The 20,713-nt window shown below is 43.2% G+C and overlaps 1 protein-coding gene across 1 annotated transcript; it reads right to left on the reverse strand.

Moving 5' to 3' along the window:
• Window positions 1–7,777: 7,777 nt before the first annotated feature.
• On the reverse strand, window positions 7,778–20,556 carry TMPRSS12 (transmembrane serine protease 12; the record flags this gene model as incomplete). Its single annotated transcript, XM_080704890.1, has 5 exons — window positions 7,778–8,029; window positions 10,703–10,845; window positions 16,124–16,392; window positions 19,895–20,209; window positions 20,303–20,556. 5 exons carry the CDS (start codon window positions 20,554–20,556, stop codon window positions 7,778–7,780), a joined length of 1,233 nt encoding a protein of 410 aa, XP_080561016.1.
• Between the last annotated feature and the right edge of the window lie 157 nt (window positions 20,557–20,713).

Raw genomic sequence — 20,713 nt, forward strand, 5'->3', positions numbered from 1 at the left:
CTCTCTCAGAAGTGAGAAACAACAGCACAACGTCGGAACCCGGCTGCTTTAATGACAGGACGCAGGCTTCTGGCCCTGCTCCAGAGCCAATGGCCTCCGAGGGCGGGAGAACTGGCAGCGAAACCACTTTCCCGCAGCTCAGGCCAAGCAGAGGGCAGGAGTCCCGGCCGGCTGAGTCCATAGTTGACTCAGCTTAGTTTCGTGTTGTAAGATGAAAATGTTTCCGGCTTTTCCTTACAAGAAAAGTTGTTTACAATCCTTTATTCCGTGTGTGTTCCTGCTTCCTCCCTCCCCTGCCCTGGGTGTGGAGACTCCTGCAGGAGGTTTGTTTGTTTGTTTGGTTGGTTGGTTGGTGTGTTAGTGCAGTGTACTCTAACCTTCCTCTGGTTCTCTAATGCCCTTAACAAAGAAAACAGAATCTGTTAGAGCCTAGTCTAAGCACAAGAGAGGACGGCTGCCAGGGCCCTGTATCATAATATATCCCTCACTGATTCCTCCCCTCCACCCTCCAAAGCCCTGTTTTGTTTTCTTTTGTTTTGCAGTGACAGAGCCTCACTGTATTGCCAAGGCCGAAACCTCCAGAATAGCCAGTCCTACAGACAGGGAATACCACGCCAGGCTCCGAGCCCTCTTATTTATTATATATTAAAAAAGGATATGAAAGGGCATGCTGCCAGGCCAGGGTCAATAAGAATTCCCTGTTTTATTTCTTGGGCTGAGGCTCTCAGGGGTCAGTAATTATTGTTAAATCACTGCTTTGGGTCATCTGTATTTTTTTTTTTTTGAGGTACTCAGGATGGAACCCAGGGGTACTCTACCTCCAAGTTATTCTTTATTTTGAAAGAGGGAGGGTCTCACTGAGTTGCAAAGGGCCTCACAAGTAGCTGAGGCTGTCCACGAGCCACGATCCTCCTGTCTCAGCCTCCCAAGTGCTGGGATTACAAGTGTACGGCACCATGCCCGGCTGAAGGATCATTTAATAATATTAAAAGTAGCTAGAGCTGGGCGTGGTGGCGCACGCTTGTAAACCCCGCGCTTGGGAGACTGAGACAGGAGGATCGCACGGGTTCGAAGCCAGCCTCAGCTACTTAGTGAGGCTCTCAGCAACTTAGTGAGACTCTATTTCCAAATAGAATATAAAAAAGGTCTGGGAGTATAGTCTGGAGGTAGAAAGCCTCTGGGTTCCACCCTCAGTACCACCAAAATAAATAAATAAATAAAATAAATAAAAGTAGCTAGAGGGCTAAGTAGCTGAGGCTGACTTTGAACCTGCGATCCTCCTGTCTCAGCCTCCCAAGTGTGGGAACTACAAATGTGTGCTGCTGTGCCTGGCTTTGGGTGATTCTTAAAATAACTATGCTGAGTGAAAGAAGCCAGACCAGAAACGCACATACTATATAATTCAGTTTACATAAAATTTTACAAAATGCAAATTAGTCTCTAGTGACAGAGAACAGGACAATGTTGCCTTGGGATGAGGAAGGCAAGAAGGAGAGATTAAAAAGGAACAAGAGGAAACTTTAGGATGATGAATAGCTGTGTTCTTTTACTCTGGCCCAGCCTCCCTCCACCCACCCCTAGGATTGAACCCGGGCCTCGTGCATGCTAGGTAAGCATTTTACTACTCAGCTACATCCTGAGACCACATTTCTCTATTTTGACTGAAGTGACAGTTTCATAGGCATATACATATGTCAAAAATTATCAAACTAGCGGGTTTAGTGGCGCACACTTGTAATCCCAGCATTGAGGAGGCAGAGACGGGAGGATCGTGGTTCACGGACAGCCTCAGCTACTTAGTGAGGCCCTTTGCAACTCAGGGAGACCCTGTATCAAAATAAAGACCAAAAAATAGGGCTGGGGTGTATCTTGGAGGTAGAATGCCCAGGGTGCCATTCCTAGTACCGCACACACACACAAAAAAAAAACTTATGAAACTAACTAGCCAGGTATGGTGGTACATGACTATAATCCCAGTACTTGAGAGGCTGACACAGGGGGATCATGGGTTTGCAGACAGCCTCAGCTACTTAGTGAGGCACTCTGCAACTTAGTGAAACCCTATTTCGAAATAAAGATAATTAAGCCGGGCGTGGTAATCCCCACGCTTGGGAGGTGGGGACAGGAGGATAACGCTTGAAATCCCCACACTTTGGAGCAGGTTCGAAGCCAGTCGCGCTGGCTTAAGAGACCCTGTTTCCAAATAAAAAATATAAAAATAGGTCTGGAAGTGTAGCCCGGAGGTAGAAGGGTTTCCAGAAAACCCAGTACCACCAAAAAAATAAAAAATAAAAAAATAAAGATAATAAAAAAATAAAGATAATTATATTTCTTGGGAGCTAATAGAAAAAAATTCAAGCAGTCTTGAAAATGTGCTCTGAGGTTTTCCAAAATTCTGCTGGACAAAAAAAAATATGTGCTTTTTTTTTTTTTTTTTTTTTTTTTTTTTTTTGCGGTACTGGGGATTGAACCCAGGCGGATAGGCAGATTCTACCTCTGAGCTACACCCTCAGCCCTATTTTTTTTTTTATTACAAGCATGTGCCCCCCACACCGGCTTGGGTCACCCATCTTTTAAAGGGAAAATCTTGGTCGTCAAATTATACTTTACTGCTGTATTACTTAGCTAATTTAGATAAAAATAGCCCTCCATATCTTCACATTTGTACTCAGAATTAATTTTTTTGTTTTGAGGGTCTGGGGATGGAACTCAGGGGCATTCAACCTCCTGCCCTATTTTGTATTCTTTATTTTGAAACAGGGTCTCACTAAATTGCAGAGGGCCTCACTACTTAGCTGAGGCTGTCCGTGAACCACAATCCTCTGATCTCAGCCTCCTGAATGCTGGGATTACAAGTGTGCACCCCACGCCCAGCTAGCAGATTTTCAAGACTGCTTGAATTTTTTTCCTAATTAGCCCCCAAGAAATGTAATTATCTTTGTTTTGATTAAGTTAACTTTATTCTAGTTCAATGAGAAGAACTTATGAGTGATATGATAGGTGTAATTTAAACTGTCAAACTAAACCATCAGGTGTCACACACTTGTAATCCTAGTACTTGGAAGGTTGAGACAGGAGGATTGAGGTTTGAGAGTCTCACTACTCAGCAAGTAGTGAGAGTCTCAACAACCTCATGAGACCCTGTTTCAAAATAAAAATAAAATATGGCTGGGGCTGTATCTTGGAGGTAGAATGCCCCCAGGTTCAATCCCCAGTACCACAATACACAGTCAAACTAAGTCGGACAGTAATGCAGTCCTGTAATCCTAGTACTTGGTAGACTGAGACAGGAAGATTGCAGGTTCAAGGACAGCCTCCGCAACAAAGACTCAGCAACCTAGTGAGACCCTGTTTCAAAAACAAAAAACAAAAATAGCCAGGTGTGGCAGCACATTCTTGTAATCTCAGTACTTGGTAAGCTGAGACTGAAGGATCGTAGGTGCAAGGTCAGCCTCAGCAGATAGCGAGGCTCTCATTAACCTAGCAAAACCCTGTTTCAAATATAAATAAAATTGGGCTGTGGGTGTAACTCAGAGGTAGAATGCCTGTAGGTTCAATCCCCAGTACCACAAAAATAAGTAAGTTAATTAATTAAATCAAAGACAATAAACTGTTGAACGGTTTGCTAAATTGGTTGTTACCACTACAGCATGAGATTTAGTTCCTCTAAGTCCTCATAATCGTTCAAGTTCTCGCCATTCTAAAGGTGCCGCGGGTCTCTCATTGTCGGTGTTTTTGTTTTGTTTTCTTTTGTTTTGTTTTGTTTTTTTGGTGGTACTGGGGTTCCTGGAAGCCCTTCTACCTCTGGGCTACACTCCCAGACCTACTTTTATACTTTTATTTGGAAACAGGGTCTCTTAAGCCAGCGCGGCTGGCTTCGAACCTGCAGGATCCTCCTGTCTCCGCCTCCCAAGCGCGGGGATTACAAGCGTGCGCCACCAGGCAACTCATTGTAGTTTTAATTTGCATTTCTCACATGGTTAAAGATGCTAAGTAAAGCTGGGTGTAGTGGCACAGGCTTTTAATCCCAGTACTTGGGAGGCTGAGACAGGAGGATCACATGTTTATGGCCAGCCTCAGCTACTTAGTAAGGCTCTCCACAACTTAGTGAAACTCTGTTTCAAAATAAAAAATAAAATAGGGCTGGGGATGTAGTTCAGAGGTAGAATGCTCTTGAGTTCAATTCTCAATACCTCAAAAAAAGAGGCTAAATATATATATATATATATATATATATATATATATATATATATATATATATAGAGAGAGAGAGAGAGAGAGAGAGAGATTGAGAGAGAGAGAGAGAGAGAGAGAGAGAGAGAGAGAGTGTGTGTGTGTGTGTGTGTGTGTGTGTGTGGTGCTGGATATGGAACTCAGGGGCTTTCTACCCCCAGTCTACACTCCCAGACCTATTTTATATTTTATTTGGAAACAGGGTCTCACTAAATTGCTGAGAGCCTCACTGAATAGCTGAGGCTGGCTGTGAACCTGCGCGATCTTCCTGTCTCAGCCTCCCAAGCGCGGGGATTACAAGCCTGTGCTACTACACTTCCAGGGTTCAACCTCCTGTCCCCACTGTGGTCACTTCCAGAGGACCCGACTAATCAGCAAAGAACAAAGAATTCCAGCAGTGGTGGCAAAGTGACCCTAACCCCCTGCCCCCAGCCCATAAACCTACCTGTCAAGACCACCGAGGGGGAAAAGCCAGGTCTGTGTAACTATCCCTCCCTCCTGATGCTCCATAAAAAAGCCCCTAGTCTTTAAGACTCTCGTGGACTCTCTCGGTCAGCTGCCTCCTCCCAAATCTATCTCCAAATAAATCTGTTCCTGCTGTTGCGCTGTGCACTCCTGATCTTGACATTTACCAACATTCCCTGCCCTTTCTTCCTTCCTTTTGTGGACTGAACCCAGGGGCAACCCACCTCTGAGTTACACTCCTAGCCCTTTTTATTTTTTGGTCTTGAAATAAAGTCTCACTAGTTTGCTGAGAGTCTTGGTACTTTGCTGAGGCTAGCCTGGAGCCCGCTAGATCCTCCTGTCTCTTGAGATTGCAGGCATGTGCCACCGAGCCCAGCTTCCTTTCCCTTCCCTCTTCTCCTTTCCTCTGTCTTCTTTTGTGCTGAGGATTGAACCCAGAGAGGTTCTGCCATTGAGCTATACTCCACAGCTGTTTTGTGGGTTGGTTTTTTTTTTGTTTGTTTGTTTGTTTTTTTGAGGTACTGTGGATAGAACTCAGGGACATTCTACCTCTGGGCTACACCCCCAGCCCTATTTTTTTTTTTTTATTCTTTATTTTGAAATAGGGTCTTACTGAGTTGCAAAGGACCTCAATAAGTAGCTGAGGATGTCTGTGAACCTCAATCCTCCTGTCTCAGCCTCCCAAATGCTGGGATTACAAGTGTGTGCCACCACACCTGGCTTTGTAAAATGTTTTTAATTAAAATTTTTTTTTACTAAAATATTTTTACTAAATAAAGCCTGACATGGTGGTGAACACTTATAATTCCAATACTTAGGAGGCTGAAACATGGGAATCATGGGTTCCAGGACAGCGTCAGCAACTTACTCATCAACCTAGTGAGACCCTGTTTTTTTGTGTGTGTTTGTGGCACTGCGGAGTAAACCCAGAGATATTCTACCTCTGAGCTAAACTCCATTTTATTTCTTATTTGGAAACAGGGTCTCACTAAGTTGTGGAGGGCCTCGCTAAATTCAAGCCTTGGCTTTGAACCTGCGATCTTCCTGTCTCAGCCTCCCAAGTACTGGGATTACAAGCACGAAAAATAAAAATAACTAAAAGATAAAAAGGGTTGGAAGTATAGTTCAGAGGTAGAATGTAGGGCCTCCAGTAACTCTCTATCCCATATCGTATTCTATTTTTGTGTGATTCTAGTCTAGGAATGGAACTCAGGGAAGTCCTACCTCTGAGCTACATATCTAGCCTTTTATTTTTTTTTTTTTTTTTGGTTTTGAAACAAGATCTCACTAAGTCGCTGAGCATCTTGTTAATTACCGAGGCTGCCTTGAGCCTGTGATACTTCTATCTCAGCCTCCCACACACTCAGGTTACAGACATGTTCCACTGCATTCGGCTAGCATATTTAAAATTTGGGATAGAGCTGGAAGTGGTGGCTCACACTTATAATTCCAGCATTTGGGAGGCTGAGACAAGAGGATCGCAGTTTGTGGACAGCCACAGCTACTTAGGTCCTCTGCAATTCAGTGAGACCCTGTTTCAAAATAAAGAATAAAAAATAGGGCTGGGGTGTAGCTCAAAGGTGGAATGCCCCTGGGTTCCATCCCCAGTACCTCAAAAAAAAAAAAAAAAAAAAAAAAAAAAAAAAAAAAATTGGGCAGGAGGTGTAGTTTGGAGATAGAAAGCCCCTGGGTTCAATCCCCAGTGCCGCCACCACTGCCACCCCTCCCAACAAACTTCTCTCTTTGAGAGCGTCAAACCAGTAATGATCCCAAAGGACATTAATATGTAAGAAACTCATACTTTCTTTGTGTTAAATACTGAAATTAGAATAATGCAAAATACTTGGTTTTAATTAGTTGCATGTTGCCGGGTGTGGTGGCGCACGCTTGTAATCCCTGCACTTGGGAGGCAGAGACAGGAGGATCGCGCTGGTTCGGAGCCAGCCGCGCTGGCTTAAGAGACCCTGTTTCCAAATAAAAAATACAAAAAATAGGTCTGGAAGTGTAGCCCAGAGGTAGAAGGACTTCCAGGAACCCCATTACCACCAAAAAAAAAAAAAAAAAAATTTAGTTGCATGTAAAAAGGACAAGAAGATAATTATTCCTCACATACTAAATGAAAATATCAAAGAAGATGGGTGTTGGCTAATAGTAAATTTTATTCGGTAAATATTTATTTATTTATTTATTGCGGTACTGGGTATTGAACCCAGGGACCTTCTACCTCTGAGCCACACCCCCAGCCCTATTCTTTATTCTTTTTTCCCTTTCTTTCTTTCTTTTTTTCCTTCTTTCTTTCCTTTTCTCTCTTTCTTTTCTCTTTCTTTCTTTTTTTTATTTTTTGCGGGTCTTGGGATGGAACCCAGGGACATTCAACATCCGAGCTATACCTCCTGCCCTATTCTTTATTTTGAAACAGGGTCTCATTAACTTTTGGAGGGCCTCAACACTAATTAATCCCTTTGAGACCTTATCAATGGATAAACTTGAGATCTCTTTCAAGAAAGAAAAACCCAACATTCTCTTAATGTTGTTCAGTCTACAGAAGTTTTAGCCAGGCACAGCGGCACATGCTTGTAATCCCAGAACTTGGGAGACTAAGACAGGAAGATCGCAGGTTCGCGGCCAGCCTCAGCAACCTTAGGAAGTCCTCTGCAACTTAGTGAGACCCTGTTTCAAAGGCAGTATGCCCTTGAGTTCAATCCTCAATACCATGACCAAAAAAAAAAAAGAGTTTTGATTAACCAAAGAAGAGTTTCATTTTAACTATAAACACTTTATTTGGCATTTATACATATAAAGTACATACTTAACATATATAAACTCTAGGAAAATATTCCAAATACAAAATTATGATTATAAAGCAAAACAATCCACTTCTGTCAAAGAGGTATGCCAATTTTGTAGTTAATTTTTGTGACAGATATGTAGACATATCTAATATGTCACAATCCTTTTCTTCAAAAATGTTTATTTACATGAGAATTCTACATGACAAACTAATTTATAAAAGAATAAATGATTTTCATTATGTAGAATATTGAAGGGACACAATGCAAAATACTAACTTCTTCAGAATTTATGCTGTTGCTAGGAAAATGATAGAACCTAAAGCAAGGAGGATCTGTCCAAATAAAATATCTGTATTAAATACGCCTTTATCGCTCGCCTGGGAGAAATGATCTGTCAGCCACTTTTCGTGGAAGGATGTCCCACTATAGACACCAGGAAAACTTTTTTGACCACAGCCATGTCCATAACTGGTAACTCCCATCAGAAAAAATCTTTTATATTCTGTTAAGTAGCACATTAGTGGTCCACCACTATCACCCTATCAAAAAAAAAAGTCCCAAAATTGTGTTAGTTCTAATATTCTTTAGGTAACAGTAGAGCTGGAATAAATTAATTACATTAAGCATATAACATATATGTATATAAATATTCATTTTCTTTCTTGTGTGTACTGGGGATTGTTCCCAGGGATATTCTACCTCTGAGCTACACTCCCAGCCTGATTTGATTTGATATAATTAATTAATTAATTAATTTGGTGGTACTGGGGGCAGAACCCAGAGGCTTTCTACCTCCGAGCTATACTCCCAGACCTATTTTATATTTTATTTAGAAACAGAGTCTCACTAAGTTGCTTCGAACCTGTGCGATCCTCCTGTCTCAGCCTCCTAAGCTCAGGGATTACAAGTGTGCGCCACCACGCCCAGCCTGATTTTATTTTTTATGTTGAAACAGAGTCTTCCTAAATTGCTGAGTCTATTCTTGAACCTGCAAATCCTCTTGTCTCAGTCTCCCAAGTACTGGGATTATAAGCAGGTACAACAACACCTGGTTTAATTATTCATTTTCAATATACCTCCAAATGAGAACATAATTTTAGTTTTTAGATGATAGCTAGCTAGACTTTATTTACTTACTTATTTTTATGCCATTGGGAATTGAACCAGGGACATTCTACCTCTGGGCTACACACCCAGGCCTTTTTTATTCTTTGTTTGGAAACAGGGTCTCACAAGGTTGCTGAGAGTGACACTAAATAGCTAAGGCTTGCCTAGAACCTACAATCCTGTTGTTTCAACATCCTAAGCACTGGGATTACAGGTATGTACCACCATTCCTGGTGTTTAGTTTTTTTTTTTTTTTGGTGGTATTGAGGTTCCTGGCAGCCCTTCTACCTCCAGGCTACACTCCCAGACCTATTTTTACATTTTTATTTGGAAACAGGGTCTCTTAAGCCAGCGCGGCTGGCTCCGAACCAGCACGATCCTCCTGTCTCTGCCTCCCAAGCACAGGGATTACAAGCGTGCGCCACCACGTCCGGCCCTGGTGTTTAGATTTTTAAATACAGTTAGTCAGGAGAAATATAATTTAGGAAGTATTAAAATACTGTAAAGATGTCTTCAATATTTCTATTAATACTGTGTGTTAAAGGCATAATTTTAAGATATATGAAGGAAGCTGGGCGTGGTGGCGCACGCTTGTAATCCCAGCATTTGGGAGGCTGAGACCGGAGGATCACGGTTTGTGGACAGCCTCAACTATTTAGTGAGGCCCTCTGCAACTCAGTGAGACCCTGTTTCAAAATAAAGAATAAAAATTGGGGCAGGGGGTGTAGCTCAGAGGTTGAATGCCCCTGGGTTTCATCCCCAGAGCTGCAGGAAAAAAAAAAAGAATAAAAAATAGGGCTGGGAGCTGGGCATGGTAGCCCATGCTTGTAATCCCAGCATTCGGGAGGCTGAGACAGGAGGATCGCAGTTCGTAAAAAGCCTCAGCTACTTAGTGAGGCCCTTTGCAACTCAGTGAGACCCTGTTTCAAAACAAAGAATAGAAAATAGTACTGGGGGTATAGCTTGGAGGCAGAATTCTGCTCCTGGGTACCATCCCCAGTACCAAAAAAAAAAAAAACCTGTCAAGCCTGGAGAATGGTCTCCTCAGACATTGCTTGTGGTATTGTAAAACTATGGAATATAGTTTTGTAGTTTGTGATTCCACTCTTAGGTGGAATTTCTAAGAAAAATAAAGATATTTCCATACAAAACCAAATATAAGCAGCCGGGCATGGTGGTACACACTTGTAATTCTAGTACTCGGGAGGCTGAGACAGGAGAATTGCAGGTTTGCGACCAGCCTTAGCTACTTAGTGAGGTCCTTCATAACTTAGTGAGAGACCCTGTTTCCAAATAAAGACTTTTAAAAATAGGGCCGGGGATGTAGTGCAGAAGTAGAATGCCTCTGGCTTCAATCCCTAATACCAAAATAATAAAAATAAAATAAAAAGGAAAGACTCAAGGCAAATTTTGCCTAAGTTTGACCCCAATGATAGTAAAACCCAAGGAATCAGAAATTGAGATGTGTGTGTGTGTGTGTGTGTGTGTGTGTGTGTGTGTGTGTGTGTGTGTTATTGGGGGTAGAACCCAGGGGCTTTTCTACCTCCAGGCTATATTCCCAGACCTATTTTATACTTTATTTGGAAACAGGGTCTCACTAAGTTGCTGAGAGCCTCACTAAGTAGCTGAGGCTGGCTTTGAACCTGAGCAATTCTCCTGTCTCAGCCTCCCAAGTGCTAGGATTATAAGCATGCACCACCACGCCTGGCCTAGGAACTGAGATTTGAATTGTTGAGGTGGTTAGAAAAGAGAAGGAAAGAATTTGATGTTTTTAGGTCTGATCATTAAGATCACCAGAAAGTAATCAAAAGCCTCATTTCAAGTTTTCTCTCTGGCTTAAAAAAATATCTTTTTTTTTTTTTTTTTTTTTTTGGTGGTACTGGGGTGGGACCCAGGGGCTTTTTACTCCTAGACCTATTTTATTATTTTATGCTTTATTTGGAAACAGGGTCTCACTAAGTTGCTGAGAGCCTTACTAATTAGCTGAGGCTGGCTTTAAACCTGTGCTATCCTCCTATCTCAGCCTCCAAAGTGCTGGGATTACCAGTGTGTGCCACCATGCCCATCTTAAGAAAATAACTTAAAGGAAAATTAATGGATCTTACCGTGCAAGTATCAAAGCCTCCCTCTTTATCACCTGCACAAAATGAAGTGTTAGGGATTATTCCCCCATAACTCATCTCAGAATTACAAATTTCTCGAGAAATATAATGTACTTTTGCTTCCTGTAAGATATTTGAACCATTACCTGTTAATAAAAAATGAATACAAACCAGTGAATTATTTTGGAGTGCAGGCATTCATTTATTTATTAATTTATTAATTAATTAATTTATTTATTTTGTGGTACTGAGGGTAGTACCCAGAGGCTTTCTACCTCCGGGCTCTACTCCCAGACCTATTTTATATTTTATTTGGAAACAGGGTCTCACTAAGTTGCTGAGAGCCTCACTAAGTAGCTGAGGCTGGCTCTGAACCTGTGTGATCCTCCTGTCTCAGCCTCCCAAGTGTGGGGATGACAAGCGTGCGCCACCACGCCCGGCAGTGCAGACATTTTATAGTGATTTAAAATGTTGCTGCAGAAGGCCGGGCGTGGTGATGCACGCTTACAATCACAGCATTCACGAGACCTGAGGACCACAGTTCAGGTAGCCTCAGTTACTTAGCGAAGCCCTTTGCAACTCAGGGAGACCTGTTTCAAAATAAAGAATAAAGAGCTGGGCATGGTGGCGCACGCTTGTAATCCCAGCATTTGGGAGGCTGAGACCAGAGGATCGCGGTTCGCGGACAGCCTCAGCTACTTAGTGAGGCCCTCTGCAACTCAGTGAGACCCTGCTTCAAAATAAAGAATAAAAAATAGGGCAGGGGGTATAGCTCGGAGGTCGACTGCCCCTGGGTTCCATCCCAGACCCTCTAAATAAATAAATAAATAAATAGAATGAACTAAAAAATGGGGCTGGGGGTGTAGCTTGGAGGTACAGTGCCCCTGAGTTCCATCCCTAGTACTGCAAAAAATAAATAATTAAAATGTTGCTGTAGAGTAACTTTTATTTTTTTTCTTCTTTAGAAAGAAAATAGCATTTCTTTCCAAAATAACTGATTCAGCAATTATATAACTTTCATCTATCACATAGTTCCTTTCCTTTTTTCTAACCTTCCGCAGCTGCTGTCACTAACCTATGTCCTGCCTATGACTTACACATATGGGACACCTCATCATTTAAATGGAATCATTCAATACGAGACTGTTTTTGTCTGGCTTGTTTCACCTATCATACTGTTACAGCACGTGTCAATATTTTATTTTTTTATTTTTTATTTATTTATTTTTGCAGTACTGGAGATGGAACCCAGGGGCATTCTGCCTCCAACCTATACCCTCTGCCCTATTTTTTATTCTTTATTTTGAAACTGGGTCTCACTGAGTTACAAAGGGCCTTGATAAGTAGCTGAGGCTGTCCTTGAACCACGATCCTCCATCTCAGCCTCCCAAGCGCTGGGATCACAAGCGTGCGCCACCACGCCTGGATATCCCCAGTCCTTTTATTTTTAACTTTTATTCTTTATTTTGAAACAGGGTCTCACTTAGCTACGGAGAACCTCACTAAGTAGCTGAGGCTGGCTGTGAACCTGCAATCTTTTCTCAGCCTCCCAAACACTGGGATTACAAGCGCACGCAACCACACCCAGTTTATTTTTTATTCTGAAAAAGGGTTTCACTAGGTTGTTGAGAACCTCACCAAGTTGCTGAGACTGGCTTTGAACCTACGATCCTCCTATCTTACTCTAAAAGTACTAGGAATACAGGCATGTGCCATCATGCCTGGCTACACCGAGCTGTTAACTTTTATATTTTCTAGTTTTTGCTGGTATAGAGAAATGACATAGATTTGAGTATACTGGTCTTATACCTGGCTACTTTACTAAACTCTCCCTATTTTAGGGTAGATAATCACGTCATCTGTGACTAGTGAATGTTTTCCTTTTAGTTGTGTGTCTTTTGTATATTTAGTGGTACTCTACTTGTTAGGACTTCTACAATATGGGATGAAAATGGTGATTGTTTGGGATTTTTTTTTTTTTTTTCCGTACGGGGGATGGAACCCAGGGACATTCACTCTGAGCTCCACCCCAGCCCTACTTGTTATTCTTTATTTTGAAACAGAGTCTAAGTTGCAGAGGGCCTCACTAAAAAGCTAAGGCTGGCCTCGAACCTGTAATCTTCCTCCAGTCTCAGCCTCCCAAGTTCTGGGATTACAAGTATATGCCACCATGCCTGGCTTGTTTCTGATTTTAAAGTTTTTTTTTCTGCAATAATGATGTTTCCTGTAATTTGAAGTTAGATGAAAAATTTATTCAGGTAAGGAAGTTTCCTTCTATGTCTAGACTGTAAGATTTTTTGTTTTGTTTTGTGGTACTGGGGACTGAACCAAAGGGCACTCTACCTCTAAGCTAAACCCTAGCCCTGTTTTTTTTTACTGTGAAACAGAGTCTCAGTGAGTTTCTAAGGCTGGCCTTGAACCTGCAATCCTCCACTCTCAGCTTCCCAAACGGAGACTGCAGGTAGGTGCCACCACATCTGGCTTAGACTAGTAAGAATATTAATGATGCTTCTTCTATATTATTGAGACAATACCATTTTATCTTTTAATTAAGCCATTTGTGAATTACATTAAGAAACTTCTAATATTAAATTTCCCTTGAGTTTCTGAGGTAAACCCCACTTGGTTTTGATGAATTCTATTTATAATGTACTCAATGAACTTATATGCTAATAATTTAGAATACCTGCATTTATTTTTTATTTTTTTGTGGTACTGCGGATGGAACCCAGGGGCATTTTACTTCCAAGCTACACCCAGCCCTATATTTTCTTTCTCCTTCCTTCCTTCCTTCCTTCCTTCCTTCCTTCCTTCCTTCCTTCCTTCCTTCCTTTGGTACTGGGGATGGAACCCAGGGGCATTCTACCTTTGAGCGATACCCCCATCCCTATTTTTCAGTCTTTATTTTGAAACAGTGTCTCACTGAGTTGCAAAGGGCCTAAGTAGCTGAGGCTGTCCATGACCTGCGATTCTCCTGTCTCAACCTCCCAAATGCTGGGATTACAAGCATGCTGCCACCAGACCTGGCTGGCTCAGTCAACATAGTGATACCTTCAGCAATTTAGCAAAACCCTCTCTCAAAACAAAAAAATAAGAGCTGGGCGTGATGGTGCACACTTATAATCCCAGCATTTGGGAGGCTAAGACTTTTTTTTTTTTTTTTGGTGGTACTGGGGGTAGAACCCAGAGGCTTTCTACTTCCGGGCTACACTCCCAGACTTTTTTTATATTTTATTTTGAAACAGGGTCTCACTAAGTTGCTGAAAGCCTCACTAAGTAGCTGAGGCTGGCTTCGAGCCCGTGCGATCCTCCTGTCTCAGCCTCCCAAGCACAGGGATTACAAGCCCTGTTTCAAAATAAAGAGTAAAAAAAGGGCTGGGAATGTAGCTCAGAGGTAGAATGCCCCTGGGTTTCATCCCCAGTACCGCAAAAAAAAAAAAAAGAATAAAAAAAGAATAAAAAATTGTAGCTCAGAGGTAGAATGTCACCGGGCGTGGTAGCGCACACCTGTAATCCCTGCACCTGGGAGGCGGAGACAGAAGGATCACACAGGTTCGAAGCCAGCCGTGCTGGCTTAAGAGACCCTGTTTCCAAAAAAAAAAAAAAGGTCTGGGAGTGTAGCCCAGAGCTAGAAGGGCTTCCAGGAACCCCAGTACCACACACACACACACACAAAAAAAAAAAAAAAAAAAAAAGAGGTAGAATGTCTCTGTACCACAAAAATAAATAAATAAATATATAAACACATAAATAAAACCTAGGCTTCAGAATCACAAAGACCTTGAGTTTCAATTTCTTTTTCCTTTTTTTTTTTTTTTTTTTTGGTGGTACTGGGGGTGAAACCCAGGGGCTTTTCTACCTCAAGCCTATACTCCCAGACCTATTTTATAATTTATTTGGAAACAGGGTCTCACTAAGTTGCTGAGAGCCTCACTAAGTAGCTGCTGGCTTGGAACTTGTGCCATCCTCCTGTCTCAGCCTCCCAAGCGCTGGGATAACAAGCGTGCGCCACCATGCCAGCGAGTATCAATTTCTTAATAGCTAAGATATTTGATTCCTGGTCTGTTAGATGGAAGAAATGATAATAACATTAAGTCCCTAATTAAGACTATTGGTATAAGCCGGGCGTGGTGGCGCACGCTTGTAATCCCAGCATTCGGGAGGCTGAGACTGGAGGATCACAGTTCACGGACAGCCTCAGCTACTCAGTGAGGCCCTCCGCAACTTAGTGAGACCATGTTTCAAAATAAAGAATAAAAAATAGGGCAGGGGGTGTAGCTCGGAGTTCGAATGCCTCTGGGTTCCATCCCCAGACACACACACACACACACACACACACACACACACACACACACAAAGACTATTGGTATAAGAGATAAAGGAGAAAGTCATACACCTAAAACATGTAAATGCTTCCAAAAAGTAGCTGTTGCTATTATAAAAGGCAGAGTTGAAAAACCTGCCTGATACTAAATAGGGCATTAAACAAAGGAAACTAAATTAGATTACATGTATCTGAAAGTTATTATTTATTGCCCCAGAGCTGGCCTGATCATCTGTGAGTCTTAGAAAACAGAAACACTTGGAACTACCGTACTACTAGAATGACCAAAAGTTCAAGTACCTTGGCATGTATAATCAGACAAAGTTTCTATTTCTGCTTTGGAAGAAAATCCAGACAAAAAAGTTCCTTTCTACTTATCTTATAAAGAACTATTTTTCATTTCTTACAATAAAGGGGTACCATAGAAGCCAGACATAGTGGTGCACGCCTATAATCCCAGGACTTGAGGCTGAGACAAGAGGATCACAGGTTCAGGGCTAGCCTCAGCAACTTAGTGAGAGAGTCTACAGTTTAGTGAGACCTTGTTTCAAAATAAAAAATAAAAAAGGATAGGGGTGTAGCTCAGAGGTAGAATGCCCCTGGGTTCCATCCCTGTTACTAAAAAAAAAAAAAATTAAAAATTAAACAGGTACTACAGAGAGGATAAAGAAGTGCACAGAATGGGCTGGGAATGTAGCTCAGCGGCAGAGCGCTCACCCAGTGCGTGCAAAGTCGTGGGCTCAGTCCTCAGCCCCACAAAATGTCTTTTTTTTTTTTTTTTTTTTTTGCAGTATTGGGGATGGAACCCAGGGGCATTCTAGCTCCAAGCTACGTCCCCAGTCCTATTTTTTTATTCTTTATTTTGAAACAGGGTCTACCGAGTTGCAGAGGCCTCACTAAGTAGCTGAGGCTGTCCGCAAACCGTGATCCTCCTGTCTCAGCCCCCAAAGGCTGGGATTACAGGTGTGCGCCACCACGCCCGGCTTAAAAATAAGTGTTAAAAAGAAATTTACAAGAGGATATTTACATATAAAAGGAATGACCCTCCTCTACCAAATAATCAGGAGGATTTATATCAGTAAAATTCAGACTATAATTACCTTCTTCTTTTGTTCTTCCCCAGCCAGTTATAAAACACTGTGTGTTTTTGTCCAGTTTTTGAAAAACATCAAAAGGTAGACAAATAGGTTGAATATAGTCATTATACCTCACAGCTCTTTTTAAATGAAAAAGAGCGATGTCATTTAGAAAGGTTTCCATAGTGTAGTCTGGATTGATAATGATTGCTTTGATTTTTATCTTCCTGGTGTATCGATGGTTTTTCTTTATGTTATTGGTTCCAATCACAGCTCTCCACATTAAAGGATCCCTGAGAAAAAGTAAATGTTCTTATTATAACCATGTTTAATTAGCTAAGTAAATGTTCATAATCTCCCACTAGAGCCAGGTGTGGTGGCCATTACCTGTAATCCCAGTACTGGGAAGGCTGAGACAGGAGGATCGCAGGTTCAATACCAGTTTCAGCTACTTAGTGAAGCATTCTGCAACTTAGGGAGACCCTGTTTCCAAATAAAAAGTAAAATGGGAGCCTGGCGTGGTCGCGCACACTTGTAATCCCAGCATTTGGAGGCTGAGACCAGAGATTTGCGGTTCACAGACAGCCTCAGCTACTCAGTCAGGCTCTCCGCAACTTAATGAGACCCTGTTTCAAAATAAAGAATAAAATATAGGGCTGGGGTGTAGCTCGGAGGGCAAATGCCCCCGGGTTCCATCCTCAGACCCGCAAAAATAAATTAATAAATAAATTTTAAAAATGGGGTTGGGGGCGTAGCCCAGAGGTAGAAGGTCCATGGGTTCCACTCCCAGAATCACAAAAATAACAATAACCATAATAATCTTCCACTAGCTTTTGTTTTTTCAGATTAGTAACAAAACATTTTAATTCTGCTTACCTATGACATAATGTAGAAAGTAAAAGCCCAAGCATCATGATGGAGGAGAGGGAAAGATCAGTGGGAATGGAAATCCAGAAACAGACTGAAGTACATGAGCACTTAATACCTTTTTTGAATTTTTGTATTTTTATTGTGTTGTACTGGGAATTGAACCCAGGAGCATTCTACCCCCAAGCTATACCCTTAGCCCCCCCCCCTTTTTTTTTTGCAGGTCTGGGGATGGAAACCAGCGGCATTTGACCTCTGAGCTACACCCAGCCCTATATTTTGAAACAGGGTCTCACTAAATTGCGGAGAGCCTGACTGAGTAGCTGAGGCTGTCCGCGAACCGCGATCCTTGGGTCTCAGCCTCCCAAATGCTGGGATTACAAGTGTGCGCCACCACACCCCGCTCAATTTTTTTTTTTTTTTTTTTTTCAGTACTGGGGATGGAACCTGGGGGCATTCTACCTCTGAGCCACACCCCTAGCCTTTTTTTTTTTTTTTTGGTGGTACTGAGGGTGGAACCCACAGGCTTTTTACCTCCAGGCTACATACACTCCCAGACCTATTTTATATTTTTATTTGGAAACAGGGTCTCACCACTAAGTAGCTGAGAGCCTCACTAAGTAGCTGAGGCTGTATTCAAACCTGTGCAATCCTCCTATCTCAGCCTCCCAAGTGCAGGGATTACAAGCGTGCACCACCACACCCGGCTTCAATTTTTATTTTTGAAACAGGGTCTCACTAAGTTGCAGAGGGCCTCACTAAATAGCTGAAGCTGGCCATGAACCTGCGATCCTCCTGTCTCAATCTCCCAAGTACTGGGATTACAAGCACTGCCACACCCAGCTTTTTCTTTATTTGGAAAAGATCAACTCTTTTTTGAATAAAGAGTTCATATCATTTAGAAATATCCAGGAGCCGGGAGCTGGGATGTAGCTCAGCGGCAAAGCACCTGCTTTGCAGGTGTGGCGCTCTGTGTTTGATCTCCGGTTCCAAAAAGACAAAAAAAAAAAAAAAAAAAAAAAAAAAGAAAAGAGAAAAAAAATATCCAAAATGATAGGTTTAAGATTTTCTTCAAAATAATCAGAAAGAAGCTGGATGTGGTGGCATGCACCTGTAATCCCAGTACTTGGGAGGCTGGGACAAGAGGATCACAGGTGGAAAGGTAGGCTGGGGTAGCTCAGTGAGAGAGCTAAACATGCCTGAGGCCAGAATAGGTACCCAGCAAACACACACACACACACACACACACACACACGTTGAAGCTGTAAGTTGGTTAGAATGTAGATGAAACAAGATCAGATATAAGTTCATAAGATGATGCTATGTGATAGATACATGAAAGTTCATTAAAATATTTCTTCTACTTTCAAAAATATTTGAAATGTATTAGAATAAAACATTTAGCCAGGCACGGTGGCACACACTTGTAATCCCCGTGCTTGGGAGGCGGAGACAGGAGGATCACGCAGGTTCGAAGCCAGACTTGCTGGCTTCCCTATTTCCAAATAAAAATATAAAATAGGTCTGGGAATATAGCCCGGAGGTAGAAAAGCCCCTGGGTTCCACCCCCAGTACCACCAAAAAAAAAAAAAAGAAGAAGAAAAGGTGGCTTAAGGAGAAGATGCTATTAGTGTTGCCCCTGCTGTGACGTAGGATGGAATCTAAGAGGTCATTGGATTTGGCATGGAGGCAAAGCTTGATAGTGTTTTGGTCATAAAAATCAAGCTGCAATTTGGATTTCATGGGTCAAAGAAAATGAAGCAAAAAAAGTCTAACAATGAAGGTCAGGCCTGTTTGTGTCTTGTTCTTATACAGTTGGTGAATAACATGGGCTATATAGCAACCTGTATATTATATACAGCTTGTTTTTCACATTTTAAACAGCTGGGGGGGAAAAACTAACTTTTTTATGACTGGTAAAAATTATATAAATTTTAAATTGAGTGTCCATATGTATACAGTTTTATTGTTGCAGCCACATTCATTTAATTATGTATTTTCTTTTGTTGGGGGTAAGGAGTATTGGGGATTGAGCCCAGGGGCATTCTACCTCTGAGCTACATCCCCAGGCTGATTTTATTTGTATTTTGAAACAGGGTCTCACTAGGTTGATAAGACTCTCACTACTTGCTGAGGCTGTCCTTGGAACCTTCGATCCTTCTGTCTCAGACTCCCCAAGTACAGGGATTACAAGTGTGAGCCACCACACCTGGCTTAATTATGTATTTTCTATTGACTATTTTATTTATTTATTATTATTATTGTGATACTGGGGATGGAACCCAGGGGCATTCGACCTCTGAGCTACCCCAGCCCTACTTTTTATTCTTTATCTTGAAACAGGGTCTCACTGAGTTGCAAAGGACCTAAGTAGCTGAGGCCGTCCACGAACTGTGATCCTCCAGTCTCGGCCTCCTGAATGTTGGGATTACAAGTGTGCCACCACGCCTGGCTCTATTGGCTATTTTTTTTTTTTTTTTTTTTTTTTTGGTGGTACTGGGGTTCCTGGAAGCCCTTCTACCTCCGGGCTACACTCCCAGACCTATTTTTTAACTTTTTTTTTTTTTTTTTTTTTTTTTTTTATGTGGAAACAGGGTCTCTTAAGCCAGAGAGGCTGACTTTGAACCTGCTTGATCCTCCTGTCTCCGCCTCCCAAGCGCGGGGATGACAAGCGTGGCCACCACACCCGGCTATCTATTAGCTATTTTAATGCTAAGTAATTGTGTTTACATATGACCTGCAAACACAAAAATACTATCTTTACAGAAAAAATATGCCAAGCTCTGACTTAAAGGCGTGTACTATGTACAAGGCAGTTCGGCTACTTGCAAATATGTGTCTTAACTGAAAAGAGCTGAAGTCAAATAGTCCTCTAACACCTCAAAGTATCGCCACAACAATAAAGCACAAGTTGGGCTGAGTACATACTTGGTGTTTTTGGTGCAGTGCGCGGCCGTGAGGATCCACCGGTCCCGCACCAGGCTCCCCCCGCACACGTGGATGAGCAGCTGGCCCTCCTGGACCTGCAGGCTGACCACCCAGGGCCAGGCGCCGGCCCGGGCCTCCGTGCCCCCTATGATCCGGGGCGCCCTCGCCGCGTCCCCGAGCGGCGCCACTCCGCAGCCTAGACAGAAAGGCGGGGTCACTGGGCGGCCAGCCAGGCCACTCCCCGGCCGCGACTGCGACCTCTCAAGGCCCAGGTAAGGACAGGTGCGGCCGCGGGCGTCAGGGGCGGGCCCAGATCTGAGTATTTAAGACACACGTCTTGTCTTACAAGCAAAAAAGACGTGAAGTCAACACAACTCATTAATTTTAAACCTCTGTGCCCCCCAATACGAGAGGGGTGTCCCAGAGCCGCGGCCGGGTGGACGGCGCCGCGGGGAGGGGCCCGGCCTCCACCTGCGGCCTCCACCTGCGGCCTCCACCTGCGGCCTCCACCTGCGGCCTCCACCTGCGGGGGGCGGGGGCGCACACGGGGCCGCGGGGCGAGCGCTACTGCCCTTGGCGGCCGCGGGCTGCCGGGCGGGCAGCGGGGGCAGGAGGCGGCTCTCGGCGAGCAGCAGCGCGGCGCCCAGGAGCAGCGGCCCCATGGCGACGGAGCCAAGATGGCGGCGGCCGGCGGGCGCGCGCGGAGCGGCCTCGGCGCGGGCGGCCTGGCCTCCCCGGCCTCCCCTCCCCGAGCCTCCGCGGGCCTCCCCGAGCTTCCCCGGCCTCCCCTCCCCGAGCCTCCGCGGGCCTCCCCTCCCC

This window comes from Muscardinus avellanarius (assembly GCF_963383645.1).
Source record: "Muscardinus avellanarius genome assembly, chromosome: 11".
Classification (NCBI taxonomy): domain Eukaryota; kingdom Metazoa; phylum Chordata; class Mammalia; order Rodentia; family Gliridae; genus Muscardinus; species Muscardinus avellanarius.